Source organism: Syngnathus floridae, chromosome 3 (genome assembly GCF_059516105.1).
Source record: "Syngnathus floridae isolate MCC-2025c chromosome 3, RoL_Sflo_1.0, whole genome shotgun sequence".
NCBI lineage: Eukaryota > Metazoa > Chordata > Actinopteri > Syngnathiformes > Syngnathidae > Syngnathus > Syngnathus floridae.
The window spans coordinates 7,546,672-7,573,257 of record NC_142415.1 but is presented as its reverse complement, the minus strand read 5'-3'; the positions used below and the strand labels follow the sequence as shown (position 1 = coordinate 7,573,257).

The window sequence follows — 26,586 nt, the reverse complement described above, 5'->3', positions numbered from 1 at the left end:
TTAATCCACCGTGACAGACGAGTTGCGAAATTAACCAATCTTTGCTTCAGCTCTCTTGTATGACCCAGCCAAGAATAATTTGTGCACATTTCATATCTCACGCGATCTTTAGTAGCGCTTTACTCACATTTAATGTCATTCATAATCTTTTCACATGAGGACTTGCGGACCCACAAGTCATGCCAATAAAGCAAGACATTGCCTCTCTTCCTATGACTTTACTTTTTTATTAATGTCTTGATTCTCAATCCTCCATTAAGATAAACAATGTTTGGGTTTGGATATAAACGACGTTTGGTTTAAACGACAAGACTTAAATCATGGACTAATGTATAGTATAATTAACGTTTTATTTTTTTCCCTTTCAGAGTGCAGCAATGGAGGAAACGGTCATATGGGAACAGCACACAGTGACCCTTCACAGGGTAGGTGTTTACAGCCCTATAATTCATTTAGCCATTTCTTCTCCATTGTCTTTCCCCACTCCCTCTCTTTATCTTGTCCTAATTGCAAAGTTGTCCTCATTTGTTCGAAACATCTCCCTCTACATTGCTCCATGTACTGTACCCAATCCTATGTCTGCTTTTCTTGAACTGAGAGGAGCAGCTGTAGGAGCAGGATGTATGGTGCTGGAACAATAGTCAAGGAGCCCAGATGGCAGGAAACCAAACTAAAGGAAGAAAGACATCAGCATCCACTTCCTATCTACTTCTTTTCCCTTCCTTCCTGCTCAAAGCAAAGAGGAAGATGTGTGGCATGATCAGATTTCTTTTAACGTCAACTCTTGTCACTATAGTACAAGTCCGAATCCTAATAGACAAAATGAGTTTGAACCACTGATCAGCGAGGCATATTAGACCAACAGAAAATATGGAGTCAGTCCTCTTTTTTGTACTCTAACACCTTTTAAACGTGCGGAGATATTTTCCATGCATTTCTGGGAATGTTTTATATGTTTTATTGTTCAACGAAAAGAACATTTGTGAAGTCATGGATATTGGCTGAGTGGGCCAGGCTTACCATCTCCTTTCTTGTTCAGTGTTGGGTGGGGCTGAGGTCAGTGCGCTTTGTGTAGGCCAGCCAAGATCTTTCACACCAAGCTCATCCAAGTATACATTAATGGGACTTGCTTTTTGGACTGGAGCACAGTCATGCTAGAACAGAAAACAGCCTTTCTTAATGTCTTACCTTGAATTTGACAGTATTACAATGTCCCCAAAATGTGGTTATTAAAAGAAATAACAATTTACATAAAAGACCCAGCTAAGTCATTGAATCACTGTTTTAGTACATTGAATTAATAACAAATCGAGTAAGCATCTTGAACATTTACAGCAAGAATGAACATAGTTGTGTCCAAAAGTGAGCGATAAAATATTTTTTAGTTGACCTGGTTGTGCCCCGGGACCAACTTGACTGGAGTGCCTGTCTAGACTGGCCCGGTTGTTGCAATCTAATTAGTAGAAGCTTTAGTGAGGCTAAAGGAGCAGCTCATTGTTGGCCGCGGTTGCTAGCCCTCTGGCTCTGCTGATTTTGTGGGTGCAAGTTTACTTCACATGGCCTGCTTCTGTAGAGCTGTCCGTTGCAGGTGGAAACGTGTTCTCCAAACTTATTTGGCTTCCTTTTTTTTTTTTTGTTTGCCTAAATACAAGATTTAAATGGGCTTTTTAAACAATACACATTTTAAGAACATAATATGCCATATTTGTACATTGTGATCTAAATTTGCCTCTGCAGGCTGCTGGGTTTGGGTTTGGCATTGCCATCTCAGGTGGACGAGACAACCCACATTTTCAAAGTGGGGAGACGTCCATTGTGATATCTGATGTTTTAAAAGGAGGTCCAGCAGAGGGTTTGCTGCAGTAAGTTTCCACAAGGCTCCCTCAGCATACTTACATGTCACTCACTCCCTGTGTTAATTATCTTCATGTTTGATATTTCAGAGAAAATGACCGAGTGGTTATGGTTAATGCAGTGTCTATGGACAATGTGGAGCATGCGTATGCTGTACAACAACTGCGCAAGAGTGGCAAAAATGCAAAGATAGTAAGTATGATGTAAACATTGAATGTTTGTTTTGTATGCTGCTTGCTTCAACCTTTTTATACTGTCGTACGTGTTGAGTCACCGCAACGTGATATAATTGTTCAGTCGTTCTGCAACTAGTTCTCAATAGTTGCTAATGGTCTGCAGTTAGTTATGATACGACTCCACATGCAATCAGAAATAATTGGCACTCTAAAAAACAATGCACAAAGGTCAACCAAAATTTTAACCAGAAGCCTTTTAGTCCTCATTTGCATTCTGGGAAAATTTCCAAATAATGTATTAAAAAAAAAAAAACTGAGGTCTTTAGTCATAGTCACTTCTTTCTCACCCACCGTTTCCTCTCTTTGTATTCTTCACCGACAGCGAAACAGTTTCTGCTTTTTCATTGACAATAATGTCGGCATGTTGTTTGTGATTCAATTAAAAGTGCCTCTTCAAAAAAATCAGTATGAATAAATCCTCTCTGTACCGTCATGGTGATGGTGTGCCTTTTCACTTCGATGCTCGTGTAAAAAGTAGCCACTTTTTGTGCCTTAAGACTGCCATTTTTTATTTCTCAGACTATTCGGAGGAAAAGGAAAGTACAGATCCCTGTTTCTCGGCCAGGGGACAGGGAGACCATGTCAGAGCATGAGGAAGGGGAAAGCGATGAGGAAGATGGCTATGAGCATCACCGTGGTCGTGCTGACCAAAGTGCCTATGCTGGCGCAAGTGGAGGCACGAGCAGTAGTCGGCGACACGATCGTGAACGTAGCAGCAGTGGAAGACGGGATCACAGTGCCTCGCGGGAAAGGAGCGTCTCACCACGCTCTGATCGACGTTCGCAAGCCTCCTCTGCTCCCAGCAGGCCTTCCAAGGTCACACTTGTCAAGTCACGGAAACATGAAGGTGAGCATACACACAATTTGCACGTTGCAAAGCAACTAAATTGACCTATATTGTAGTAATATACAATAAAGCAGCTTTACTGAGCATTCAGAGTTTAGTCTGAATGATTATCTGTAGAAAAAAAAAAATGCCGCTGCTGGTTTGATTGCTCTGTATCTCAACTCCGAAAGCAGAATATGGACTGCGATTAGCCAGCCACATCTTTGTGAAGGACATTTCGCCTGAGAGCCTTGCTGCCAGGGATGGAAACATCCAGGAGGGAGACGTAGTTCTAAAGGTAAGAAGATAAAGAGCATTTGCATGACATTTGGTGTAAAAGATTGGTAGTGTTATTAATGGTGACAGAAGCTGATTTTGTTTGCTAGTCTTCATTTTTGATATGGTAAAACTAAACATTGTGCTATTGTGATCAATGAGGTGTTGCGGCTTTTACAGTGATGCCAGTACTTAATTATCATGCAAACACATCAGAATCCCCCCCCCCCCACCCCTCCACCAAATATCTTTCGTATTAAATATCAATCATTATGCTCGCCTGGCACCGATTTGCACCCATCTATCTTGAGTTGGTATTGAATCAAGTCACTAGTAGTCAATATTCAATCAAGTCAATAGTAGTTCAGTACCTGTTCAGTTTGACTGGAGCGTCCTAACACCTGAAGCGATTGTTTGAGGAGACAAAAAGTAATTAAATGGTTTGAAATATAGCCAACTTGACTGCATGAGTTTGTCATGGAAATATTGATGGCTCCAAATGCGACTTGAAATCGTGTCCTATAATTTTGGAGTGTTGTTGTGAATAGGAAAACTTTGACTCACATTTCTAGTGGATTAAATAAGATTACTTTATTATAAACGTTCTATTGTGTTTAATAGGGTACCACCACTATTATTCAATTATTACTCCACTATTAGTCAATTTCATGCTCTCGAGCATGCTTGGTTGCATGTGGTTGTGGGGATGGTTTGCTGTTTATAATTTGTAATATGTGAAAGTAGTATGTTGAGTTGTATGTTGCTGGTTATATATATTTTTTAAATTATTACTTTAATTATTGTGTAATATGCAAGAGCTGTATCAAATAGTTAGTTTTTAGAAAGATAATAATGCACAATTTTAATTAACATGTTTAATTTTTCATTATGTCGTACAGTGCTGCAACCTCATAGCTTTAATTACCAAGATATTGCCTCTAAGCTTCAATCAAAGCTAAGTATTAGTACCCTTTACAAAAGATAATTTACAGATACAGCTCTCATGTTTGATATGTTATCATGCAGGCCATGGTGTCCGGGTGAAACTTTTCCAATTCTTTTTTATAATAATTACTATGTGGTCACTCAATGTAAATGTTGCACATGATTATGCTATTTCTTAATGATCATCCATCCATTTCCCTTCACCAGATCAATGGGACAGTTACTGAGAACCTATCACTGATAGATGCCAAGAAACTGATTGAGCGCTCAAAGGGCAAGCTAAAAATGGTTGTTCAGAGAGATGACAGAGCCACGCTCCTGAGCATTCCTGACCTAGATGACAGCATTCCGTCAGCCAATAACTCCGATAGAGATGGTGAGATAACAGGCTTGAAGGATGCTACATGGGACTAATTAGATGTATCTGTGTTTTGTTTTTGTTTTTTTGCAATAGACTTACTATTTTATATAAAAGGTGTATGTCTTGCTATTGGACTTCCTCAACACTTGACTACAATAAAAATCTGTTTTGACTTTCACAGACATTTCAGAAATACATTCACTGACATCAGACCATTCCAATCGATCCCGTGGCCGGGGACGCTCACGCTCACCTGACAAGAATGAGCCATCGGACCATCTCCGACTCTCACCTCGGCAGATCACCAATGGCAGGTAAGGGAGTAATCATAGGCCAACTATTGATTTAAACCGATCTGTCACACCCACGCTCTGTGATACACCCACGCTCTGTGATACATCCACACTCATATAAATACTTCGTCACTCCTACATGTTAGGTGCCAACTACCCACCACTCATGCAAAAATCACTAGATGCATGCATAAACCATCAAACTCCCCCAGGAGTCGTCAATGTGTTTTTATATGCCTTCCCCAGACTAAGGTTAAGCGAGGGAAGAGGTATTGACCCATCTTCTTGTTTACTTGCCTGCTGTGTTTGAAAGTGATTGACTAAACCGCAAAACCATTTCAACCAACATAAAACCAACCAAACACTTTGAATTGTTGTCAGTGACATGTATAAACATCTTCTGTTCAACTCATTAATCTTGCCAAGACAGTTTTCATAACCTTTACTAACGTAATGTAAATTATTGGTTGCACGGGTGAGCTTACAAGATAAATACTCTAGAAAGAATGATGCGCTTGCCAAGAGATTTTATTACCTATCAGATCATTACCTTTAAATCAGATTGTTTGGCACCGAGCATTTAAAACTCATAGTGAAAAACAACAGATTAAACATCTTGTTGGCACAGCTCTTGGCGGCTTTGGGGAAGATGGGAAAACAAAACTGGGGAGAGAAACTGGCTTGTCATTTTTGTTAAGCAGCCATGCACCACCTGGCTTGAACAAGACAGTCAGTTGCCAGTTTATAGTCACAGTTGACAATACAGTATTCTTCAGGAGTTAGTGTGAAAATAGTCAAACTCATTATGACTTGAATCCAATACTAAGCATGCAGGAAGTGTTTTTTTTCCCAGTTTTTTTTTTGGGGCTGGTGACTTATTTGGGACAAAGAGGCCTGTAGCATTTTGATTAAAAAATGGCTGTTTATGTCAAACAAGTTTTTTATCAAGGGAGTCCTGTCCACTTTGTTGCCTGAACTGCTAGTCCAATGCTGAGTACTTCCTAATGGAAGACAGAGTAAATCGTAGTTGAACATTGAAAAGGACATAGATCCTTTTTAAATGTCCCAGTAGCAGTGATTTATCAACATGCTAGAAACTTTTCATCTGTGATATGTGCTTCTAAACTGCAAATACATTCTGTCGAAGTCACCTTGCCTCACTGGATGAGAAAAGAGTGCGAGAGAGCAAGAGGTCAATAACCGACATGGACCAGCTGAGTGTAGTTTGACAGTTCATTGTATTGAGTCAAATTGTTGAACTTGCGGGCAGAATGGTGGTCGACCGGTGCTCGGTTTGATTTTCCTTTGATGCTATACTCACGTGATACTAATCCATGACAATATATTCAGCCGATATTATATGCATGATTTTTTAAATTACAATGTTTAATTTATTGAGAGTGGTACATCATTTATCATATGCATCATTTTTTAAATTACATTGTTTATGTAACCTTTATTTATTTTCATATAAATATATGTTTTATTGACAGTCGTCCCTTGTTTATTGTGAGAATTACATTCTAAAAATAGCTCGTAATAGACAAAATCTGCAGAGAAAATCTGCAAGTAGAGTTTGAGTTTTTGGGGGGTTACGCCTCTCATTGCAATTTTTGGGGCGATGAGTTTTCTATTGTTCATGGTCTTTGTATTTGTAAAACAAATTTTCCTTCAAATTTTTTGACTGGTCTAACTTAGAAGGAAGAGAAATAGCAAGAAAACATTTGTAATAGTGAGCTAAAACTGCAATATATAAAGTTATGGTCACAAATCGCATGTCCGTAAGTATAACATACCATAGAATTCTTAACTCTAGAAGCAAGCCGTCGTTTGTATGTAATCAGAGTCTTAGTTTATTCCAGTTTTCATGTTTTTATGGCTGAAGCGGTGGAAGAGGGAATAACAATATGCTTGTCACTAAATTGTGATGTAAGAGAATGTTTTATTATCTCTCCGTTACAGTCGGATAAAAGGAATTTGACATACTTCCCACAGTGCTTTGCCGGAGAACAGATGGTTTGCTTAACCTGATTGGCTGCAGGGCTTAGATGCATTCTCTTCCTTTGGACAAAACATCTTCAGTGTTATTGAATGGGCCAAATTATTTAAAACTCCCATCCACACAGAGTATCTCCTATTGGGCATGGGTTTATTTTGGGAGTAGGAGCAATCGTGCTTCTCACGGACTTCCATTCCAGAGCCACTTTAGTGTCATGGTGCAGTTTACCCAGACATATGTGTGAGTACCGTAATTAGCTTTTTTTCATTTAATTTTTTTTGAATTTTGCTAACAGTACAAATGTATTATTTCTATCTATTATTTTCTTATTTAAACTAAGTGTTCTTAAAAACACGCTGTTTGGTATTAAGCTTTCCTTCAATAAATATGTTGCATTGTACTGATCATGTGAAATAATTCAAGCCACAGCTCTCACTGTCCATCTTTTGCCATGTTTTTCAATCATACAAGCATTACACGCAGTGGATACATTTGTGCGCTTTTTCTCCAAAAGAAATTGTGTTGTAATAATGTACACTTTTGTTGTGGTTGATCTTGACTCTGATGTAAAAGAAATATGCACAGGTCAGTGTAAAATTAGTTGAGGTCAGAGGAAAGGATGTCTTAAATAGCTTAAGAGTGGCATTCTTGGGTGTAAAAGACACAAAAATATAAAACAATAATATAATTGTGTCAGTATCACATTAAAATAGTGGTTTCATTGTAGCTTGTGGTTTAGTCTGCCTCTTCAAAGTTCTTTTGGGCTCTTAGTACAGTTCCAGTGCTGTGTTCCTGCATGCAGTCATGTGATGAGATTGGAATTTAACTATTGTTTTAAGTAGCACAGCCCATTCTCTGTAGGCCTCACACTCTTCCCAACCCCCTCCAGCGCCGCCCACCTCTCTCTTCTAATACATACACGGACATACGTACAGTCCAACCTTGTTTGTTCTTTCCACGATGAATAGAAAATTGAATGAAGTTGACTTGTCCTTTGTTTTGGGGGAGTGGGTTATTTTCTGATGCTTTGTACAAAGAAAATACCTTTTCATTCTACCAGTAATCATTCACTTTTAACCACATTTATGTTAAGAGAACAGATTCTGTCTTGCTGATTCTGCTATTGCTATGCTTTGTACAAAGAAAATACCTTTTCATTCTACCAGTAATCATTCACTTTTAACCACATTTATGTTAAGAGAACAGATTCTGTCTTGTTGATTCTGCTATTGCGATTGAATTATATATACGTATATTTACCAAATTCAACCCTTTAAGAAACGTCAAGAAACTTCCAATTGTTATTCTGCTGTTGAGATTTCAGTCATGTAATTGGGACCTTTTGTTTCTTTCAGCCATCGAAGTCGAGATGAGGAGCGATCTAAACCACCGGTTGTTATGTCCATGCCAGTCAAAAGCGCTGATGATGGTGTCTTGTCTCAGGCCAGTGACCAAACCAGCTCCAGAGATGACAGTCAGTTACCTCCGCTGCCTGGTACATAGTTTTTTTTCCCTCTTTTATCTTCAAGCCTGTGTTGTCGTTGGCAAAGAAGGGGAGGGGGCGGGAGGACATGAAACCTGTCAGCAAGGGAACATGTTAATTACTAGGATACAATTTATGCAGAAGTGTACTTATTACAATTTTATAGACAAATAAATACTATTTATAGTCGATGAAAGGTGGAAGGGTGTGAAATATTTTCTTGTTCCTGGGGTGGCATAACAGAAAATAATAAGCACTGGTTTAGAGCATCTCAATGAAGGCTGTTAATGAAGGTTACTCTTGATTATATTTTGGCAGAACCAAAGCCTGTGTATGCACAGCCTGGCCAGCCTGATGTGGACCTGCCAGTCAGCCCCTCTGATGCACCTGTGCCCAGCGCCGCTCATGATGACAGTATCCTCAGGTCAATATCCTCTCTGCTCACACAAAGCTCAGTCAAGCCTGGAATCAGCAACCGTCTTCCGAGATTATAAATAAATAAATGTGGAAAAAAATATAGCATTATGATGGCAAAATACTAATAGAAAAATAATTGTTGTTTCTTTTTTGGGAGGGGGGGGTTTACTGGGGTATACAGCAATCCTATGGAGTCCTCTTAAAAAAAAAAAAAAAAAAGCTCACTACCGTTTACCAGTTATTGAAAATTTGCCTTTTTAAACCACGGTAAATTATCAAACGGGTAACCAGCCCTTGCCTAATGGATGAGTAATGATAATTCTATCAGAGCAAATTTAAGCGTGCGTGTTCTCTTTTCTAATGTATGCACATTTTTTGCCAAGTACCATCTGACCATCAATTTTCTATTTTAGGCCAAGTATGAAACTGGTCAAGTTCAAAAAGGGTGAGAGTGTCGGACTTCGGCTGGCTGGAGGAAATGATGTTGGAATTTTTGTAGCCGGAGTTTTGGAGGACAGTCCTGCAGCTAAGGAAGGACTGGAAGAAGGGGACCAGATTCTCAGGGTACTAAGCACTTCAACAATCTCTTATCATGCACATGCACACATGCTGACATTAAATTTACTTAGGGCAAAAATCATTGAACTAAGTTGATATTACTATTTTAACATGGTTTCAGGTTGGGGGGGGCATTGCAGTCACTTGAATGAATTACGTTCGAGTTGAAACATTTAGAACAGAAAGTAGTGGTGCTACTGTCTTTTTAACAACATTCTTAACACTGTCCTGGACTGAACAACAAGTCAGAAATGTTCCAGGAAAAAGAAAATCCTCCAGCCATCTGTCTCTGAGCTGAGTAGGACTGTCTTACATAGAAGCATGATTCATTCATTCATGAAGCTGAATCGTTGTCTATGTTTCACATTTAAGGTCTCTGGAAAGTATCATTAGTCAAATTCCTTTTCAAAATTGTATCATAGTGGGAGTAACAGCTGGTGGTTAGCAAGTGGTAGCAGCCTACACAAACTTTAATGAATCCACTGGACTCCATCACTACAATGGTACTGGGAAAAGAGTACAATGCACTTGATCTGTCAGTTTGTGAGTCATTGCCTAGCTGTGCCTTGTGTTAGGCTCCCCTTGTGTCCAATATGAACAAACAATAGGAGTGTTTCTTGCGCTCTGACCTCTTGAGCAGTTATTCTGTTTGACTGAGCGCCAGTTGACTGGATGACGCCATTGAATTCAGTTCTCAAATGCACTGTTTGTACAACCTGCAATAAGTTCCAAATGATTATGCTTGCAGAATTTAAGTCAACATTTTTCGCACAAATTTTGTAATGCTAAAAAGCATGAAATAATTCAGTGGCTTGTCAAAGCAATGAAAATATTGGACATAAGAAATCATAAATCCATTAGAACATTCTCGAAAATGTAGTCCGATAATAGTGTATTAGGGAAAGTCTCTGTCTGGCAAATGCATCGTATTAAAGGAACAAACGGGTCTCCTTTTCTAGCATTTAATCAGTCAGTGTGTATAACCAATAAAAGTGCAAATATCAATGGCATCTGATTACCTGAAAAAGGATTAATCCCATTAATTATCAAAATAATGACATACCTTATATGCTGCCATATTGGACATTTTGGACTATAATTGAAGCTCATATAATTGTTTATGAACGCCTATATTAGCTGGATATGCAATGTTTTTTGTTCCCCGCCACCTGCACAGATAACTTTCTGTGTTTGCGCATGTTCTTCCCATTGTGCTGCACAAACATGTAAAGACTTCCAGGACATTGTTTTCCATCTTCGAATTGTTGCTTTTTTGTTCCTGGTGTTTTACCGGAGATAAAGACATCAAGTCGTCCTGTTTCTGGGAAGGATAAAGGTGTCGTTCAGAAGTTCACTGATTCAGCCCATGTGTTTCTGCTTCCTTTGCTGGCCCTCAAGCAGAGTCAATAAACATCACTTATTGTGTTTGGGAGGGCAGCGGGACGTGAGGGGGAGGCAGCTTAGTCGTAGGGGAGGATTTGATAGCTTCTGATGACAAACAGGTTTCCAATTTAGCACTCTTTTCCTATGATGCAAAACAGTCCAAACATTTATTTAAATAGATAGACTTTTGAAATAATTATCATTTTTAAAAACTGTTTTTCTGTAGATTTTCCTTCATCCACTATAGGGGAACAAAAAAACATCAATGAAATGTCCAATTAAGAAGACAATAAGAAAATGAACTATTTTATTTGTTAAGAATGATTACGGTGCTAGACAACTACTTTATGTTTTTGTACCTGTAGGTGAACAATGTAGACTTTGCCAATATAATTAGAGAAGAGGCAGTGCTGTTTCTGCTTGATCTCCCAAAGGGAGAGGAAGTTACAATCCTTGCTCAGAAGAAGAAAGATGGTGAGTTATTAGTACTTGAAACACATAAGCCATCTGTTCCAGCATACTAAAATAATTTCACAATGTCATTTTGTTTTATCACCAGTGTATCGGAGAATAGTGGAGTCAGACGTGGGCGACTCCTTCTACATTCGCACCCATTTTGAATACGAAAAAGAGTCCCCATATGGCTTGAGCTTTAACAAGGGCGAGGTGTTCCGAGTGGTAGACACCCTCTACAATGGCAAATTAGGCTCCTGGCTTGCTATTCGCATTGGCAAGAACCATCAGGAGGTAGAGAGGGGCATCATACCCAACAAGAACAGGTAAGTCTCAGATCACACCTTAGGTTAATCTGAGACACTTGCAGTCTTTGCACTTGTTTTGTTAGTATGTAGGTTGTTTTTATGTATTCAAAACTTCAAACAGGTTAGTCATGCCTGCAGATATTGACAAGAACTTAGTGAAACATGAACATAACACAGTTGATTTGTTGGATGCCTGTGTTCTAAACCAGTAGATTCACAACCAAATGAAAGAAAAAGATAATAAGTTAATATTTTTTTTTGTTATCCGAGGCTGAAAAATATTTTATTTTGAAACGTGGCAGGATTCTCTCCATTGCATCCATGTCTGATTCACTCTTGACGATTGTCAAGTTGTCTCTGTCGTGTGAAGCCAATATTGAATCCATAAGCTAAACAAATAAGCAAAATGAACAGATGTATATGAAACATTTGTTTGCAATCTGGAAATGGCCCAGTGCGGTGTCAGTACAAGAGCCTATGCCCAAGAAATAAAAAGTTGCTGAGAATACCAGAAGACCCGCTTGAAATATGGATTTTCAACGACAGGTGGTTCCCACAGACGACAAGCGGCTCGCCATTGAGTCAGTGATGCCTGCAAAACTAATTAGTCAACAAATATAAGTTCCTTGTGAGTGTCATAAGCTAAACCGCAAGGCTAAAAAGCCATTCAATATTGAAGGGGGAAAAAATTGGACTCGCGGTCATTGTTGTAACATTACCCCCCACACACACACTCACACACACTCGCTGAATATTTGGAGATTCACCAAATGTATGAACCGGTCCGCGGTGAAAAAAAGGTTGGAGACCCTTGCTCCAAAAATATCTATCCATATATATACATTTTACGTGAAGTGTTGCAGTTACTGGTCATTCTAGTTTTTCAGATGTACAGTAGAATTACCTTGAAATGTAGAATAAAGTCTAGTTTAGCTAGTTATGATTTTCAAATCATGACAACGGAGCCTACTGTTCTTTGCTTCAGGGCTGAGCAGCTGTCCAGTGTACAGTACACCCTTCCCAAAACACCAGGGGGTGACAGAGCAGATTTCTGGCGATTCCGTGGCTTGCGAAGCTCAAAGAGGAATTTGCGGAAGAGCAGGGAGGACTTATCAGCACAGCCAGTTCAGACTAAGTTCCCTGCTTATGAGAGGGTGGTACTAAGGGAAGGTAAGTAGAGGTCAAAGCATTTAATATTAATATTCACATTTCTTGGTATTAGAATTGCTTGTGATGTTTCAACCAGATGAATGTCACTATTTTATTTTGGTGTCTATTTTTTTTAATTCATACCTAAATGTATAACAAAATTCTCGGTTCATCTAATTAGCTATTGACATAATTTTCATGTCTTGTTTAAAAACAGCTGGATTCTTGAGGCCAGTGGTCATCTTTGGGCCAATAGCAGATGTTGCAAGGGAAAAGCTGGCCAGAGAGGAGCCTGATATCTTTGAATTAGCAAGTAAGTGATCAACAACCAGTCCCCCTTTTCGCCTCTTAAAGTGTACAGTGTAAGAGATTTATTCTTAAAATCTGAGCTTGTGCTCAAATGTATTTTGTGAATCACCTTGCATGGAACAGATGTTGAAATCAGTGTTGGGTCATTGCCCTTGTTTTCAGAGCTCTCTCATTGTCAAGATTCTGACTAAATGCTCCAGATTTTTTTAACACTGCTGTATTTACTAGTTGACTTAAGTCAATTAATTAGGGTTACAAACAAATTACTGATAAATGACTTTTTGATTTTTAAGATCGGTGGAGGAGAAAGATAGTTACTCCAAACCATTACACCAAATATACTTGTAATGTACTTTTGTTAGACTTCACTTTTGAACAGGAACACTAATTATTCCTATACTGTCAATTACTATCTCGACGTTGATCATATTCTTTACAGAATTTTTTTTTTCCCCTCATGTTTTAACCCTGTGGTCATCACCAGGTCTTGTTTTTGTGGCATCTTTTTATTCATTGTTTTTTCTCACGTGTAGCTGTCATTTTTTCAACATTTAAAACAACATAAGTAAGCATCCTCACCCCTTTTAACGTGTAATGTTTTTGATACGTGTCATAAAAATTTGTGTGCTTTGACTTCCAAGTGAGCAAAGCTAGAACCATACCTAACTCAAACCGCTATAAGAAATGATTCCATTTCTTGATTTGTGTCTTCGTAACTCTAGTGATCTTTGTGTAACTGTATTTTCTTTTCAGAAACACAGCAACAACAAGGAGGAGAAAGTATGTCATTGAGTGCATCAACTTACTTTTGTTTTATTTGATTTAAAGAATGGCCGATAATTAATCAGCAAGCATTTCGTAAATGGATTGCTTGCTTTTAGATCTGTAGGACACCATCAATTCGTTTAGGAACTTGGTAAAACAATAATTGCGGGAAACGTGCCACTAACAAAACGTAATACACTAACTAGTAGCTCATATTACCTTAACTTACAATCTTGAAGACTGTATGAGCTGAGGTATAGTTCTAAAGCTCCTTTAAGAGGTCTCCTGGGCCTCTCTCCACCTGCCGATGATTCGCCATGACCAAACATTACAAACCAAACAAAGATATTTCACTCATATGCATCAGTTTTCTACCGTTCCTCTTAGGGTTTAGCTATTGTGTGGCACGACACAAAATTGGCAAGATGGATGGATTTGCACTTGTAATATTGTTACTGAAGTTGCATTAACCTAATTGCAAGAATATTTGGGGGGAAATGGAGTGGCATTCTCATGTGAAAGGGTAGTTGCATCTTAATATGCCATGGGACTTGCAAGATACATCAGTTTTGCAACCACACAGTTACATTTCAAATCTAATCCATGCAAATCTAACTTATTAATGTTTTAAAAACCCACTATCAATTTCAGTTAAATCAATGTTCTACCACATAAACATACATCTATATCATTGTTGGTCTAGTAATCTCTAATTTCATTACATACCGTACAGGACGCTGACATTGCCGCCATTTTTCTGCTACCAATTGTCGTAGGGGACAAACACAGCGAATCCCAAAACTTTCTGAATCAGTGACTGCAGCAAGTAACAAATGCAATGCGCTTAGTTCATCACTTATGAGAATACTAGACATCATTTGTGATGACATTTTGCTTGCACCTCTGCTGAAGACATTGTGGTAGGCTTGCGACATATGTTCTTTCGGTGGCACCGTAGTGCGCGTGCTTCAAAATGCCTGCGCTTTGAATTTAGGTAATTGGATTCTATTAATTCAACACTAGATGTCACAAAATAATACACACCCTCCGTTTACTAATTGATGATGGCTATCGAGTTGAGCTAAAAATATTTGGAATTAGACTAATTTACTTTTGTTTTTGGCACAATCTCACCACTAAAAGGAAACAAGTTATTTGACAGCAGTTCAACATACATTAAAAAAGATTCCACATCCATTTTGCTTCATCCACCGGTATATCAGTTCAGCTATTGTGACACTTCAAATGGCGCTGTGATGTCTAAGGATCTCTGAGGTCACACACACACTGAAATCAGAATCTTACGTCAGTGTGTTTTGAGCTAAGAAAGAGGCATCTCACCATTATTTATGCACCATTAGAGGTGTTTTTTTGAATATCTGTAGAATATCTGACTTCTCTTTTGTAAAGTGGTTGTGTAGTAATAGTCAAAGACCCTATTAGAGCTCCATAGTTTATTAAAAATCTTTTATGTACCGTGTTTTATGAGTCAGTATACTTAGCGTCGTCATGAGAAAACCACCCTTTTAGTACCTTGTGTTTCCAGGCAGAACATAATTTCTTATGTGAATCATAAACGACGCATTTCTGCAGTTTACAGTGACTATGTATTGTCATTAATGCCAAATGACCCTCCTGCTTCTTTATTTCATAGCAGTGTTTCTCACAAAACACACTACTGGATTTTTCGTTCACCTTATTTGCATTTGCACGTACACAAGTCACTACAAACCATTTGTCATTTTCATTCATCTATCCAAAACATCTAATGGCTATTGCATGAATTGGCTGCCATCCTTATTTTGTCTTGACATCTGTTTTCATAAACACTTGTCCTCTCCTGTACAGAGATGATTGTTCTGTATTTTACAGTTCTTTTTATGGGAGTCGACAACCGCATGCCACAAGGATGACTAATATGGGCACTGCCTGCCTTGACTGTTTATCTTTTGTGTTGATGTGACATGGTTACAGTGTCTCTTTGCCTTTTACAGAAAGTGAACCAAGGGATGCCGGAACTGACCACAAAAGCTCTGGCATCATTCGCCTGCACACCATCAAACAGATAATTGATCGGGTGAGAGAGCGTCCTGATCTAAAACCAGTCAATGACATTTGATTGCTCTATTATTAGCATTTCACTGCTGCCCTCTAGTGGAATACACTAACTAGACGTGAATAGGTGAACTGTAATTTTAAGAGCTCTCTTAGACTGCTAGTTCAATTTCAAGAGACTCTCATGTACGTATTTTGAAAATAGAAAAATATGTCCGAAAATATTGTTATTGATTTGATGTTTTTATAAGGACAAGCATGCCGTGCTGGACATCACTCCAAATGCAGTGGACCGCTTGAACTACGCGCAGTGGTATCCCATTGTGGTGTTTCTCAACCCTGACACAAAGCAAGGTGTTAAGAACATGAGAACCAGACTCTGCCCAGAGTCTCGGAAGAGTGCCAGGAAACTCTATGAACGAGCCCTAAAATTGAGGAAGAACAATCACCATCTTTTCACTAGTGAGTTCCTCTGGGGAAATATTAATAATGTGTTCTTCAAAGGGAGGGGAAATTGTAACATTTTACAGGAGTAAATTTATGTACATTTCATGGGCTGCTGTGTGTCATCACGACACTTGCAGCTTGCTGCTCTTTTTGACTTCCTCTAGCATTTGCTTTTCCTGCCAAAGCACGTGTCCTGCCCTGCCCAGGCTTTTGAAGAATCCGTAGATTTGAAATGAAATGAATTTTTTGCCTCTGCTGCTTTTTGTGTGTTCAGCAACTATAAACTTGAACAACATGAACGATGGATGGTTTGGAGCACTCAAGGAAATAATTCAGCAGCAGCAAAACCAGCTGGTGTGGGTTTCAGAGGGCAAGGTAAAGCACATACAAGCCATGTTTTCAACAAGCAATACAGTTCAGGAGGTGACCGTGCAGCACGCTATGGTTCATCAAGAATTGTCATTTTCACACCGCATTGGAAATACAGTGATAACACAAAATGTGTCTTTTAATGGTGGGAAGAAGATTCAAAACCTGCATTCATATAAAGTGATCTTACAGCAAGTGTACCATTTCTCTTTTGTTCAATGTGTCACAGGCTGACGGGGCAGCAGAGGATGGTCTCGATATCCATGATGACCGTCTGTCCTACCTGTCGGCACCGGGCAGTGAGTATTCCATGTACAGCACCGACAGCCGCCACACCTCTGACTACGAGGACACGGACACGGAGGGCGGAGCCTACACCGACCAGGAGCTGGACGAAACGCTGAATGACGATGTGGGTCCTCCGACGGGGCCCGCCATCACCCGCTCCTCTGAGCCTGTCCGCGAGGACCCGCCCGTCATCCAGGAACCACCTGGCTACCCCGGCTACCAGCACGCGTTGCAGTCGGACCCCCTGAACCGCATCGACCCGGCTGGTTTCAAGGCCCCGGCGCCGCAGCAGGTAGCGTTTCTGAGAGCTGTGCGTCTTCCCTGTTGTCTGGAGGACGTGGTGTGCGTACGAAGGGTGTTCTGGAGGCGCTATTGAAGGCTCCTGTTTATTTTTACAGTTATTGTGTGCTTTTATTGTTCCAATGCAATATCAGTGTGAAAGTCAAATCTTTGGAGGTCAGGTATTTATCACCATACTACAAAAAGATATTACACAAAATCTATTACCACCACAATAGTCATTTAACCTTTTCGTGTGTGCGTGTTGACTAATCTTTGTGTGTGTGTTACATTTTAGAACCTTAGAGCCTAATATGCACTTTTCCTCTTGTATTCTGTATTACCAAGAGTTGTCCCACGTGTATATGACTGTTACTGATCTCACTAGGAAAACAAGCCTATATTTGTCCAATTGTCTGTAACAGTACTCACCTATGTGCACTTCCTACTCTTGTTACACTTGTGGTTGGGACTGTGTTGATACCAGAAAGTATTGTGTGCATGTTGGGAAAAAAAAAAAATGTGTAACTCGAACGTTGCTGTGAAATGTATTTATCACAGATTCCCCAAATCAAAGCGTTTGTCATTACAGTATCTGTTAAGTAAGTATAAAAAGGGACAAGGATACGTTACTGTATTGTTACCATAGAATTAAAGCCAAGCTTAGTGTATTCGAAAATTGAAAATGTGTCCTAATTCCTAACCATGGCTACAACTAAGTGTGGAGGCAAGGTGATTGGCTGTTGGAATCAGTGTAAACCGTAAAGCACAAACTAGGAGCAAGCTAGCTTATAGAGAGGCCATGACAACACTAACACTAGTTTGCACTGCACAGTAGTGTCAGCACGTGTTATTAAACATTTTTGAACCACTTCACAGAAAGCAGAAGCCACTGCCATCCCTAGCAACCCCCAGCTCCCTGAGCCCCTGGCTGAGACAGTGACCCCTGCCGTAAAAACTGTAGGGGGCCCGAGCCCCGGCGAGCCTCCTGGAGCTCACCACAGGCTACCAAGCCCCAACCCAGAGGCTGGCTCACTAAAGAGGCCCACGCCTGAGCTAGCCCCTGAGAGTGTCACATCAGAACCAAGACAGTCTGGACTGGCCAGTTCAGAAGCAAAGGTATCCCACTGACCTGCCTCTGGATGCTCCGTGACTGGGTCCAGCTCAGCTCGATATGACCCAACTGACCGCCTGTGCTGATGCTGCTGCTGCTGCCTGTCTACCTGCCTACTTCCTGCCGCCACGCTTATCTGTCTCTACTGTGTGACCCGCCCCCTTGCATGTCCGCTGACCACCGTGCTGCACAGAAGACTTTGAATTTTGTGTGTGAACGTGCGTGCGTTTACATTTGTGCATGTGTACGCAAATGCTGTTTAAGCAACAATGAGTGTTAGATGACGTAGCGAATGTCTCACAGCACTCACTGTTGTTGACCCTCTTTGCATGGCCACTAGAAGTAGATCTCTGTGCTGTATTTTCCTAATGCTGATAAAGCAGAGCCATTGATTTTGTAAAAGTAGCCGTTGATTTTCCAACCGCTGCATCTGCAATTTTAGTGTTTAGTGCAACAATCGTATATTAAAAGCTTGGGTGAGAGATTTCAGATTTGGCTGGAAAATTAACAGTTGCTTCTTAAATACCAGGCTTTGAAATGTGTGCATTTTCTTATGTGCAAGTTATGTTAAATGTTATTGTAAAACAGTGGGTGTCATTTTCCCAAATTATATCAAATAATTGCAATATCAAGCCAGGCTGGTCTATAACAACTACAAATACTATATATAATACAGTGTCAATCTGGAAAGGTTTTGGCTAAAAATGTATCCCATTGTTATGTACTACAGTATTTGGTTTGCTATATAATTTCAATTGCCTTCAGTAAGTGCTTAATTTGAAAGGACAGTGATTTCTGTTTTAATACATTATCTGACAAGTAACCCCTCCCTCTCAGTTTCTCTATTGCAGGTCTTTCCCCAATTTTTTCCTCCTTCTGTCATTAATTTCAGAAAATACTTTTAATATTTTCATTTACTGCATCCTTTCATATTATAATGAATTGTGTAGTACTTCGGTGGATTCTGTGATGCCGCTAACCGTATTCTTTGTTGTGTATTTGTAGATGTTTCAAAAGGCTCCCTATAGCCCAGACAGCACAGGGAGACCCGGTCCTGGATTGAAACCTGGGAATTATAACCCTCAACAGGGATACCACCCTGATCAGCAACCATACAGAGATTATGACCACCCACCAAGTCGGTTTGATGTCAACAGTGGAAGTGGTTACGTAGAACCAAAGTATAGAAACTATGACTCTCCGCCCTTTGAGAACAGTGTGCCTCTCTACGACCAGCAACAGTGGAACCCTTACGTCCACACACACTCGACTGCCGACTCACAGGGCTACGATCCACGCTTGCCATACAGCGATGGCCCCGAGTCTCAGTACACCCCTCCGCTCCGTTTCGATGAGCCTCAGCAGGGATTCGACGGACGGCCTCGCTATGGTAAACCCACAGTTCCTGGGCCCGCCCGTTACGATGACCCCCCACCGCTTTCTCCAGACCTCCACTACAACCAAGATTCTCAACACTCTCCGGCTGTCCGCTCTCCCAGCGGCCAACGGCCTTCCTACAACCAGGGACCAACACAGCACGTAAAAGGCTACAAACCTCAGCCGTATGACGCAGCTCCTGTAAACTCTGACACTAGCCCCACATCGCCTCCAAAAGTGGAGGTCAACTCATTTTCCACTACAGACATTTCAAAGCCCGACACTGCCAGAAAAGAGATACGCGAGGATGACCCTGCCATGCAACCACAGTCTGTTCTAACGAGAGTCAAGATGTTTGAAAACAAACGTTCGGTGTCTGTGGACCGAGCCAGAGATACGGTGGATCCATCTGCAAACAAGGTAAACTTTTTGTGGCTTTCTTTCTATTCATTGGGAACATCTACTGTATCAAATATACGTACATGTGACACGTATGGCCTTTTGTGTTGCTAATTTAGGCTGCAGATTTGCCCTTGAAAGCAGGGGGAATCATCCCAAAAGCTAATTCTTTGAGCAACCTGGACTCAGAAAAGAGCTTTAGGTAAGCTTTGTTTTTCATGCTTTGGCACGCTGAGATTTCAGGGTAATACTTGAAAGACCTTTAATTACTATGCCCAACTTGACTCATTTTAATTGAATTCCTTGCATTCTTTGTAATATTCTTTGCATTGTTTACCCACTTAGAGTCCCAGAGCCTCAGAAGCCTCAGTCCAAAGCGGCTGATGACATTGTGCGTGCCAACCATTATGACCCAGATGAGGATGAAGACTACTATAGGAAACAGCTCTCTTACTTTGACAGACTTCAGACTGGCCCTGCCAAACCTCAAACTCAAGCACAAACAACGCACAACTTCTCCAGGTAATTTTCAAGGGAGCATTGTGATTTTGACCCCATTTGTTCAAAAGCTTTTACCCATCACACCAGATTTACTGGCAATGTCACGAGTATATACAAATTAGACTGGGATTTCTCAAATTTTAATGACGCATAACGTGCAAAAAAAAAAAATCCAACCCTTGCTAGTTATTTGTTGAGTTTTGTCTTTTTGTTCTTGGTAATGTTTTTTTTACAGTCTAACTTTTACATCACATTTCTGGAAGCTATTTTATAGCAGGGTTCGGAATCCATCACTCAGATATCCATTTCACTTTCAATCTCCATTTTTATGTCCAAGTTGAATGTTCATTGAGTTTTCTTTAATTTGATGGTTTTCTCTATATGTTTACAGAACAGAATCAGTGGAGAAACCAAGTACAGCAGAGAAAAGATATGAACCAGTACCCCAGTTGACACCAACTTTGCCACCAGCCACATTTCCCAAGCCCTTAACTGAAGGTATGACACATCCTGCCAGTTTCATATAAAACACACACACGTGTTTCAGCATATTCAAATGGGTAATGAGAGTAACTCTAATAACTGTTCCTCAGCCAAGCCTCCTTCCAGAGAGGACACTGTCCATAGCAACTTGCTGCCTCACAAAGGTTTTCCTGAGAAGTCTCCAGTGAATGGCACAAGTGAAAAGCTTCTGAAAACTTTCACCAGCAGCGGGGCTCCACCAGCATCAAGCTACAACCGCTATTTGCCCAAACCCTACACAGCGTCTGCCAGGCCTTTTGAACGCAAGTTCGACAGTCCCAAATTCAACCACAACCTTCTGCCCAATGACAAGCCAGATATGGCCTCAAAGGTAAGCAGCCTTTCAAAATGTGTGACTAATGTTGTTAGTGTGTAGAAAGTTCAAGTGACTTCAGTGGAATGTCTGCTCACCCATCAAACTGCAGTACAGCTTCAATTACCACTCAGTGTGAATGTGAATGTTTCTCCTTTGCTTTACCCCTTGCTAAAATGTGTATTTTATTTTTAGAAATAATGTCTTTTACAGGTAGCTGTATTTGTTCAGGAAAAAGTTTATGTACTATCCGGTAGTGATGGGAAAATGAAGCTTCATGAACCAGTTGTATTCTTTGACTTCTCTAGATGGCAATGTTGGTTTAAAGTGAGGGTTTTAAGGAATGGCAAGTCGGTGAGCTTTCAGCTCTTCGGTGAACAGAAAGTGCCATCTAGAGGTCTAAGTAAACACAACAACAGGTTCATGAATCATTTTGAAGCTTCATTTACCCATCGTTAATATCCGGTATGGGTGAAGTACATAATGGAGCACTTTGGTTTTGAACAGGGTCAAAGTGCAAGCCCAGCAAAGCCCTCCCAGTCCCACAACGCAGACCATGACAGTGGCCTAGATACATTCACTCGTACAATGGACCATCGCTCTAAGTATCAGCACAACAATGTCAACGCTGTTCCCAAGGCCATTCCCGTGAGGTAACCAATCACATCATTCGTTGATGGAATCAAATGTATTCCATTGGAGACAAATGTTTCTGCCTTCCAGCCCCACTGCCCTGGAGGATGACGACGATGAGGATGAGGGCCACACTGTGGTTGCGACTGCCCGGGGTATCTTCAACAGCAACGGTGGTGTCCTGAGCTCCATCGAGACGGGCGTCAGCATCATTATCCCTCAGGGTGCCATTCCTGAAGGCATAGAGCAGGAGATCTACTTCAAGGTCTGCCGAGATAACAGCATCCTGCCTCCGCTTGACAAGGAGAAAGGTAGCATTGTCACAAAATGAAAAAGATTGTAGTCACTCTTGCGCTCTTTGTTTCTGTTCATCATTGCATTGTCCTTTGTCATATAAGCAGTCTGTTGTAAAATATTTGATCACCTTTTGTCATTCCATGAGTTACCCCTGTACTCATACATTTGTAATGCTTATATGAATGTATGCATGTGTGGGATCATTTTAAAATACCAGCAGAATTTCATTCAATCTAATTTGTAGATGTCAATCATTTGGGTGGTGCAAACTGTTTTTACCTTTCTGTTCAGTTCAATAAGTGAACATTTATCTTCTGATGTCTGAATTATTAGATAATAATTGTTAAAAATGAGTTATTGGTTTTTTTCTCCTCTGTCATTTCCAGGGGAGACTTTGCTGAGCCCTCTGGTGATGTGTGGACCTCACGGCCTCAAGTTTTTGAAGCCTGTGGAGCTGCGCTTACCTCACTGTGCGTCAATGACCCCTGATGGTTGGTCTTTTGCTCTAAAATCCTCCGACTCCTCGTCGGGTATGCTGTGTTCTCTCAGTTCTTCTGGGGTCGTTTGGGCTGGCTCTGTGACTATTTGACTGTTGGGGTCACTTGAATCATTTCCCCTTAGTTGTGATTATTATTATTTGTATTTTTCTCACCAATGTTTTGTGAGATTTTGGAAAAAGAATCAGTCTACGGGGAAATAAATCTTGCCTTTCATTTACATACAGTATCATTATGGCTTTAGTTGAATCCATTTCACTTTTTATCACTCATTTTCTCTAATTGCCAACTTGCCTATCTTTGTCACATCAAAGTCCGTTTTCATTCTTCATATTGCAAGTCATTTACTAATCATTGGTTTTATGTCAAATCCTTTTATTTTTTATTGTAATGAAGCTAATTAGTAGGTCTACTTATTTTTATGGGCTTAAATATCAATCAACCTCACTTATTTTCCTAATATATATGCATGCAGGAGCAAATTGACTTGACTTTTATTATACCTACATGCACACACATACATTATAAATGGATACTCAATACCACTTTCTCAGACCGATACCAATGATAGTATAGACTTTTGATAAATAAAACATTTTCACCAGAAAACAATGATGTATTGACAATGAAGTTTCAAAGAAAGACCTATATATGCCAATGCAGCAATTCTTCTGAAAATTGCATTAATTTAATGACCAATTTTTAGTCTTCTAATTCGTGATCATAAAACTGTCACAAGAAGGTGGCCAGAACCTTGAAATAAGGCTGGTATCGGTACTTGATACTCCCTAATATATTGTATGTGTATGTGTATGTGCATGCGAGCATGTGTGTGTGTTTGTGATATAAAAACTGCATGTTCTTGTTTCTTTCCTCTCACACAGCCACCCAAATCCTGGCCATAAGACCTCCCTTTATAGTTCTCTTAATTAAATTTGACGACCATTCCTCCCTTGGCCCTAATGAGGATAAACGATACAGAAAATTAATAGTTGTTGTAGGATAGGATATATGTCGCGATGCATAGATAAGGTAAGATAGGGTTTGGAAATTCCTCCCTTGAATGTCAATTTTTTTGTGCTTGTTTCCAAAACCCTTTTTTTTTTTAATAGTCTGTCATTTACCTTTCCAGGAGCTACAAATATCCATAAATAAAGACCTGTAGTTCATTAGAAACGCAGTGTGCAGAAGCCAAATTATAGCAAAGTAAAAAGCTCAACTCCTGCAAAGAAATCAGAGTTACTTCACGAAGAGTGGTAATTTTGGCCGTTGTTAGGATTAGCAGTTAATTAGCCTCATTTTAAGAATGAGAATGAATGAGATGCTGCTTTGCTCTGTTGTTGCGCTGAATAGGAGAAGGATTATCAGGCTGCGTGCTAATCCTCTTATTGCAAGGCAAGGCCACTCTCCAGCCTGCTCGTGTCCCCTCTGTGACTTTCCTCTTACATCGTGTCCCCACTATTCTTGCCCTTCTTTACAGCGCTCTGCGACTAATGGATGCTCCTCCTTGTGCCTTATTGTCTGATCACGCTTTTTTTTTTTCCCAGGCCATGTAAAACTGGTGAACTTTAGGAGAGTGGGGACATTGTGCATGAGCAGCGAATCTCTCAGTAGTTCAACACTATGTCACGTTGTCATTTAGATGTGGTCATGTTTTTCTTTTTTATTTCCCGTTGTTTAACACAGCCGCTGAGAACTAGTTGTGGTTATTATGATAATAAGCACCACTGTTAGGTAACGAATGAGGCAGAAATGCAAAACGGTTCACTCAGAAATGCTTTTCCAGAAATAGGCTACAGATAATTCAGGATGACTTGACACTGCGGTACGCCGTCGTCATCGTGACTGAGGTTGAATTTTGAGTCAACAAGAGGCTGGGGGGGGACATTCATTAAAGATGAAATGATTTGCCTATTCTCGAGTGTCTCCAGTGTTTGGATGTGAGCCACTGTCTTGTACTCTCCAAATATGGCTGGCAGGCAGGAGATGCAATCAGGCTCTGCAGCTCCACTTGAGTAGTTGATGGATTCATTCTACAGTTATTGTTCCATACAACCAACTCCGAAGAGGGAGTGCTTATATAGCCATTAGAGCTTAATAGATCCTAAAAGACTCTTATAACTCACCATCTGCTCCATTTGTTCCCATTCCTCTCAGGTGACCCAAAAAACTGGCAGAACAAGTCTCTCCCTGGAGACCCCAACTACCTGGTGGGAGCCAACTGTGTTTCTGTGCTCATCGACCACTTTTAAGTAAGGGGGCAGCAGGTGTGATGTTACAAAATATGCATCCATAGTGGATAAACATGGACACATACACATTGACAGCTGCACTCTCCAATTCCCGACGGTGACGTGAAGATCCAGTCAGTGCTGTTTACGGCCAGGCGCTGAAGAAACAAACTTTTGCCATCAAATGAAGTCTTGATGAAGTAAAACCACTGATGCATGCCCCCCCTACCCCGCCCCACCCCCACTGAAGATTATTGCTATCTATACATACAGTACAATAAAGTTTTTATATACGTATACATGGATGAATTGTTTTCCAATTTGCGCCACCAGCGAACATATTTTACAAACCTGTGTCGGTGTATTTATGCTATATATGCATACAGTATATATAGTAGTCTAGATAAAATGTATAATGCATTTTTGTCCTGAATTCAACCTCCTATTACTTTTCAGTTGAGGTGACTGAATATAATATGTATCCATATTCTTCCACTTTGAGGGAATGTGGTGAAAGTTTGAGTCTCAGACGAGGCAGTCGAAGGAGTTTGCAGGTCAGCTGGATCTAAAAGCCAAGGAGCACACTTTAACCTTTATTCTTCCTCTGTTGCGCCTTTTCTTCCGGTGAGACCTTGTAGCTTGAGTTGTTCTCACTCCTTCCAGCCTGAGGGAGATCTATGCATGTCGTTCTACTCAGGTCCAGTGGCCTCCTTCGTTGCTTCCTCACATTTGTTTCCAGTCGTCTCTTTTTGCACTCTTGCATTCAAACACAATAAGCAGTGATGCCTTATCTGGAGCTCATTCACTTCTTTTCATGAAGGAAACAATAATTTATGATGAGTAACTGTCTCGTGTTGTTTGGTTTGCCGTTCTTGTTAATCCAGTGTATAAGCAAACTCGGATTCAGCACACAGTAATGGTTGTGATTGGATAACAAATGTATGTTGGTTTTATCTCCTATGCATTACTTACAACAACAAACACAAGAAGATGAAGAGTGACTGTAAATAATGCTAGCATATTGCCTTGGTTCTTTTGTTTGTAAATGAACTTTTTTTTATTCTTTCTTTTTGTATAAAATGTAGCGAAAACATTTTAAAAAGTGGAAGAGTAACAAGGAAATATGATCATCTTTGTATTCTGGATTATACCCTCGAGCCTTGAAATGTTGAACCCGACAGTATACTACATGACATCTTTTCTACCAACATATTCTCGTTCAATTACCATCGGAAATTGTCTTTTTATGGCTACTTAAGGATCAGGAAAGTGTTTGGGCTGAATTTTTTTTTCTTTCTTCAAAACAAAAGTTGTACTCCCAAAATGTTCCTTTCACTACTGGATGCTGTATTGTGTGCCCTTAAATGTATTTTTGTACTAATAGACAATTACTGATATATGGCACACCAGTACCATCTTATTTTTAGACTTAACACAGCTTTAATCGGATAATAGCTCTTCACGTGTGGCTGATTTCATTATTATTATTTTCCTCCTCTGCAACACAATTTTAAGTATACCACTGTATTAATAAATAAAATCATTTTAAAGTAACGTTTGGCAAAGGTGTCCCTCTCTTTCTTACAAAGTGAAACATTTTATTGATCTAAAATAAGATGTCACTTCCAGCATTAAGCAGCTATATTTAG

At 40.1% G+C, this 26,586-nt stretch overlaps 1 protein-coding gene across 11 annotated transcripts in view; it reads left to right on the top strand.

The window, feature by feature from the left end:
* The window catches only part of tjp1a (tight junction protein 1a), a 78,883-nt gene extending 52,392 nt beyond the window's left edge, over window positions 1-26,491 (top strand). For 3 of the 11 annotated variants that reach the window (XM_088370637.1, XM_088370645.1, XM_088370646.1), the window contains 29 exons: window positions 369-425; window positions 1,738-1,862; window positions 1,944-2,046; window positions 2,610-2,937; window positions 3,108-3,214; window positions 4,345-4,513; window positions 4,680-4,812; window positions 8,146-8,285; window positions 8,592-8,697; window positions 9,104-9,254; window positions 10,997-11,105; window positions 11,191-11,410; window positions 12,378-12,562; window positions 12,759-12,854; window positions 13,604-13,630; window positions 15,610-15,692; window positions 15,922-16,132; window positions 16,392-16,492; window positions 16,716-17,066; window positions 17,933-18,172; window positions 19,173-19,964; window positions 20,063-20,145; window positions 20,289-20,465; window positions 20,836-20,942; window positions 21,038-21,297; window positions 21,787-21,932; window positions 22,003-22,223; window positions 22,596-22,739; window positions 24,864-26,491. In XM_088370637.1, coding sequence (XP_088226763.1) covers window positions 369-425; window positions 1,738-1,862; window positions 1,944-2,046; window positions 2,610-2,937; window positions 3,108-3,214; window positions 4,345-4,513; window positions 4,680-4,812; window positions 8,146-8,285; window positions 8,592-8,697; window positions 9,104-9,254; window positions 10,997-11,105; window positions 11,191-11,410; window positions 12,378-12,562; window positions 12,759-12,854; window positions 13,604-13,630; window positions 15,610-15,692; window positions 15,922-16,132; window positions 16,392-16,492; window positions 16,716-17,066; window positions 17,933-18,172; window positions 19,173-19,964; window positions 20,063-20,145; window positions 20,289-20,465; window positions 20,836-20,942; window positions 21,038-21,297; window positions 21,787-21,932; window positions 22,003-22,223; window positions 22,596-22,739; window positions 24,864-24,958 — 5,067 coding nt within the window. In that variant the 3' untranslated portion in view covers window positions 24,959-26,491. The remainder of the gene's footprint in view (window positions 1-368; window positions 426-1,737; window positions 1,863-1,943; window positions 2,047-2,609; window positions 2,938-3,107; window positions 3,215-4,344; window positions 4,514-4,679; window positions 4,813-8,145; window positions 8,286-8,591; window positions 8,698-9,103; window positions 9,255-10,996; window positions 11,106-11,190; window positions 11,411-12,377; window positions 12,563-12,758; window positions 12,855-13,603; window positions 13,631-15,609; window positions 15,693-15,921; window positions 16,133-16,391; window positions 16,493-16,715; window positions 17,067-17,932; window positions 18,173-19,172; window positions 19,965-20,062; window positions 20,146-20,288; window positions 20,466-20,835; window positions 20,943-21,037; window positions 21,298-21,786; window positions 21,933-22,002; window positions 22,224-22,595; window positions 22,740-24,863) is intronic. The other 8 variants (XM_088370643.1, XM_088370638.1, XM_088370642.1 and 5 more) reach the window with 8 other exon arrangements.
* Window positions 26,492-26,586: the final 95 nt, after the last annotated feature.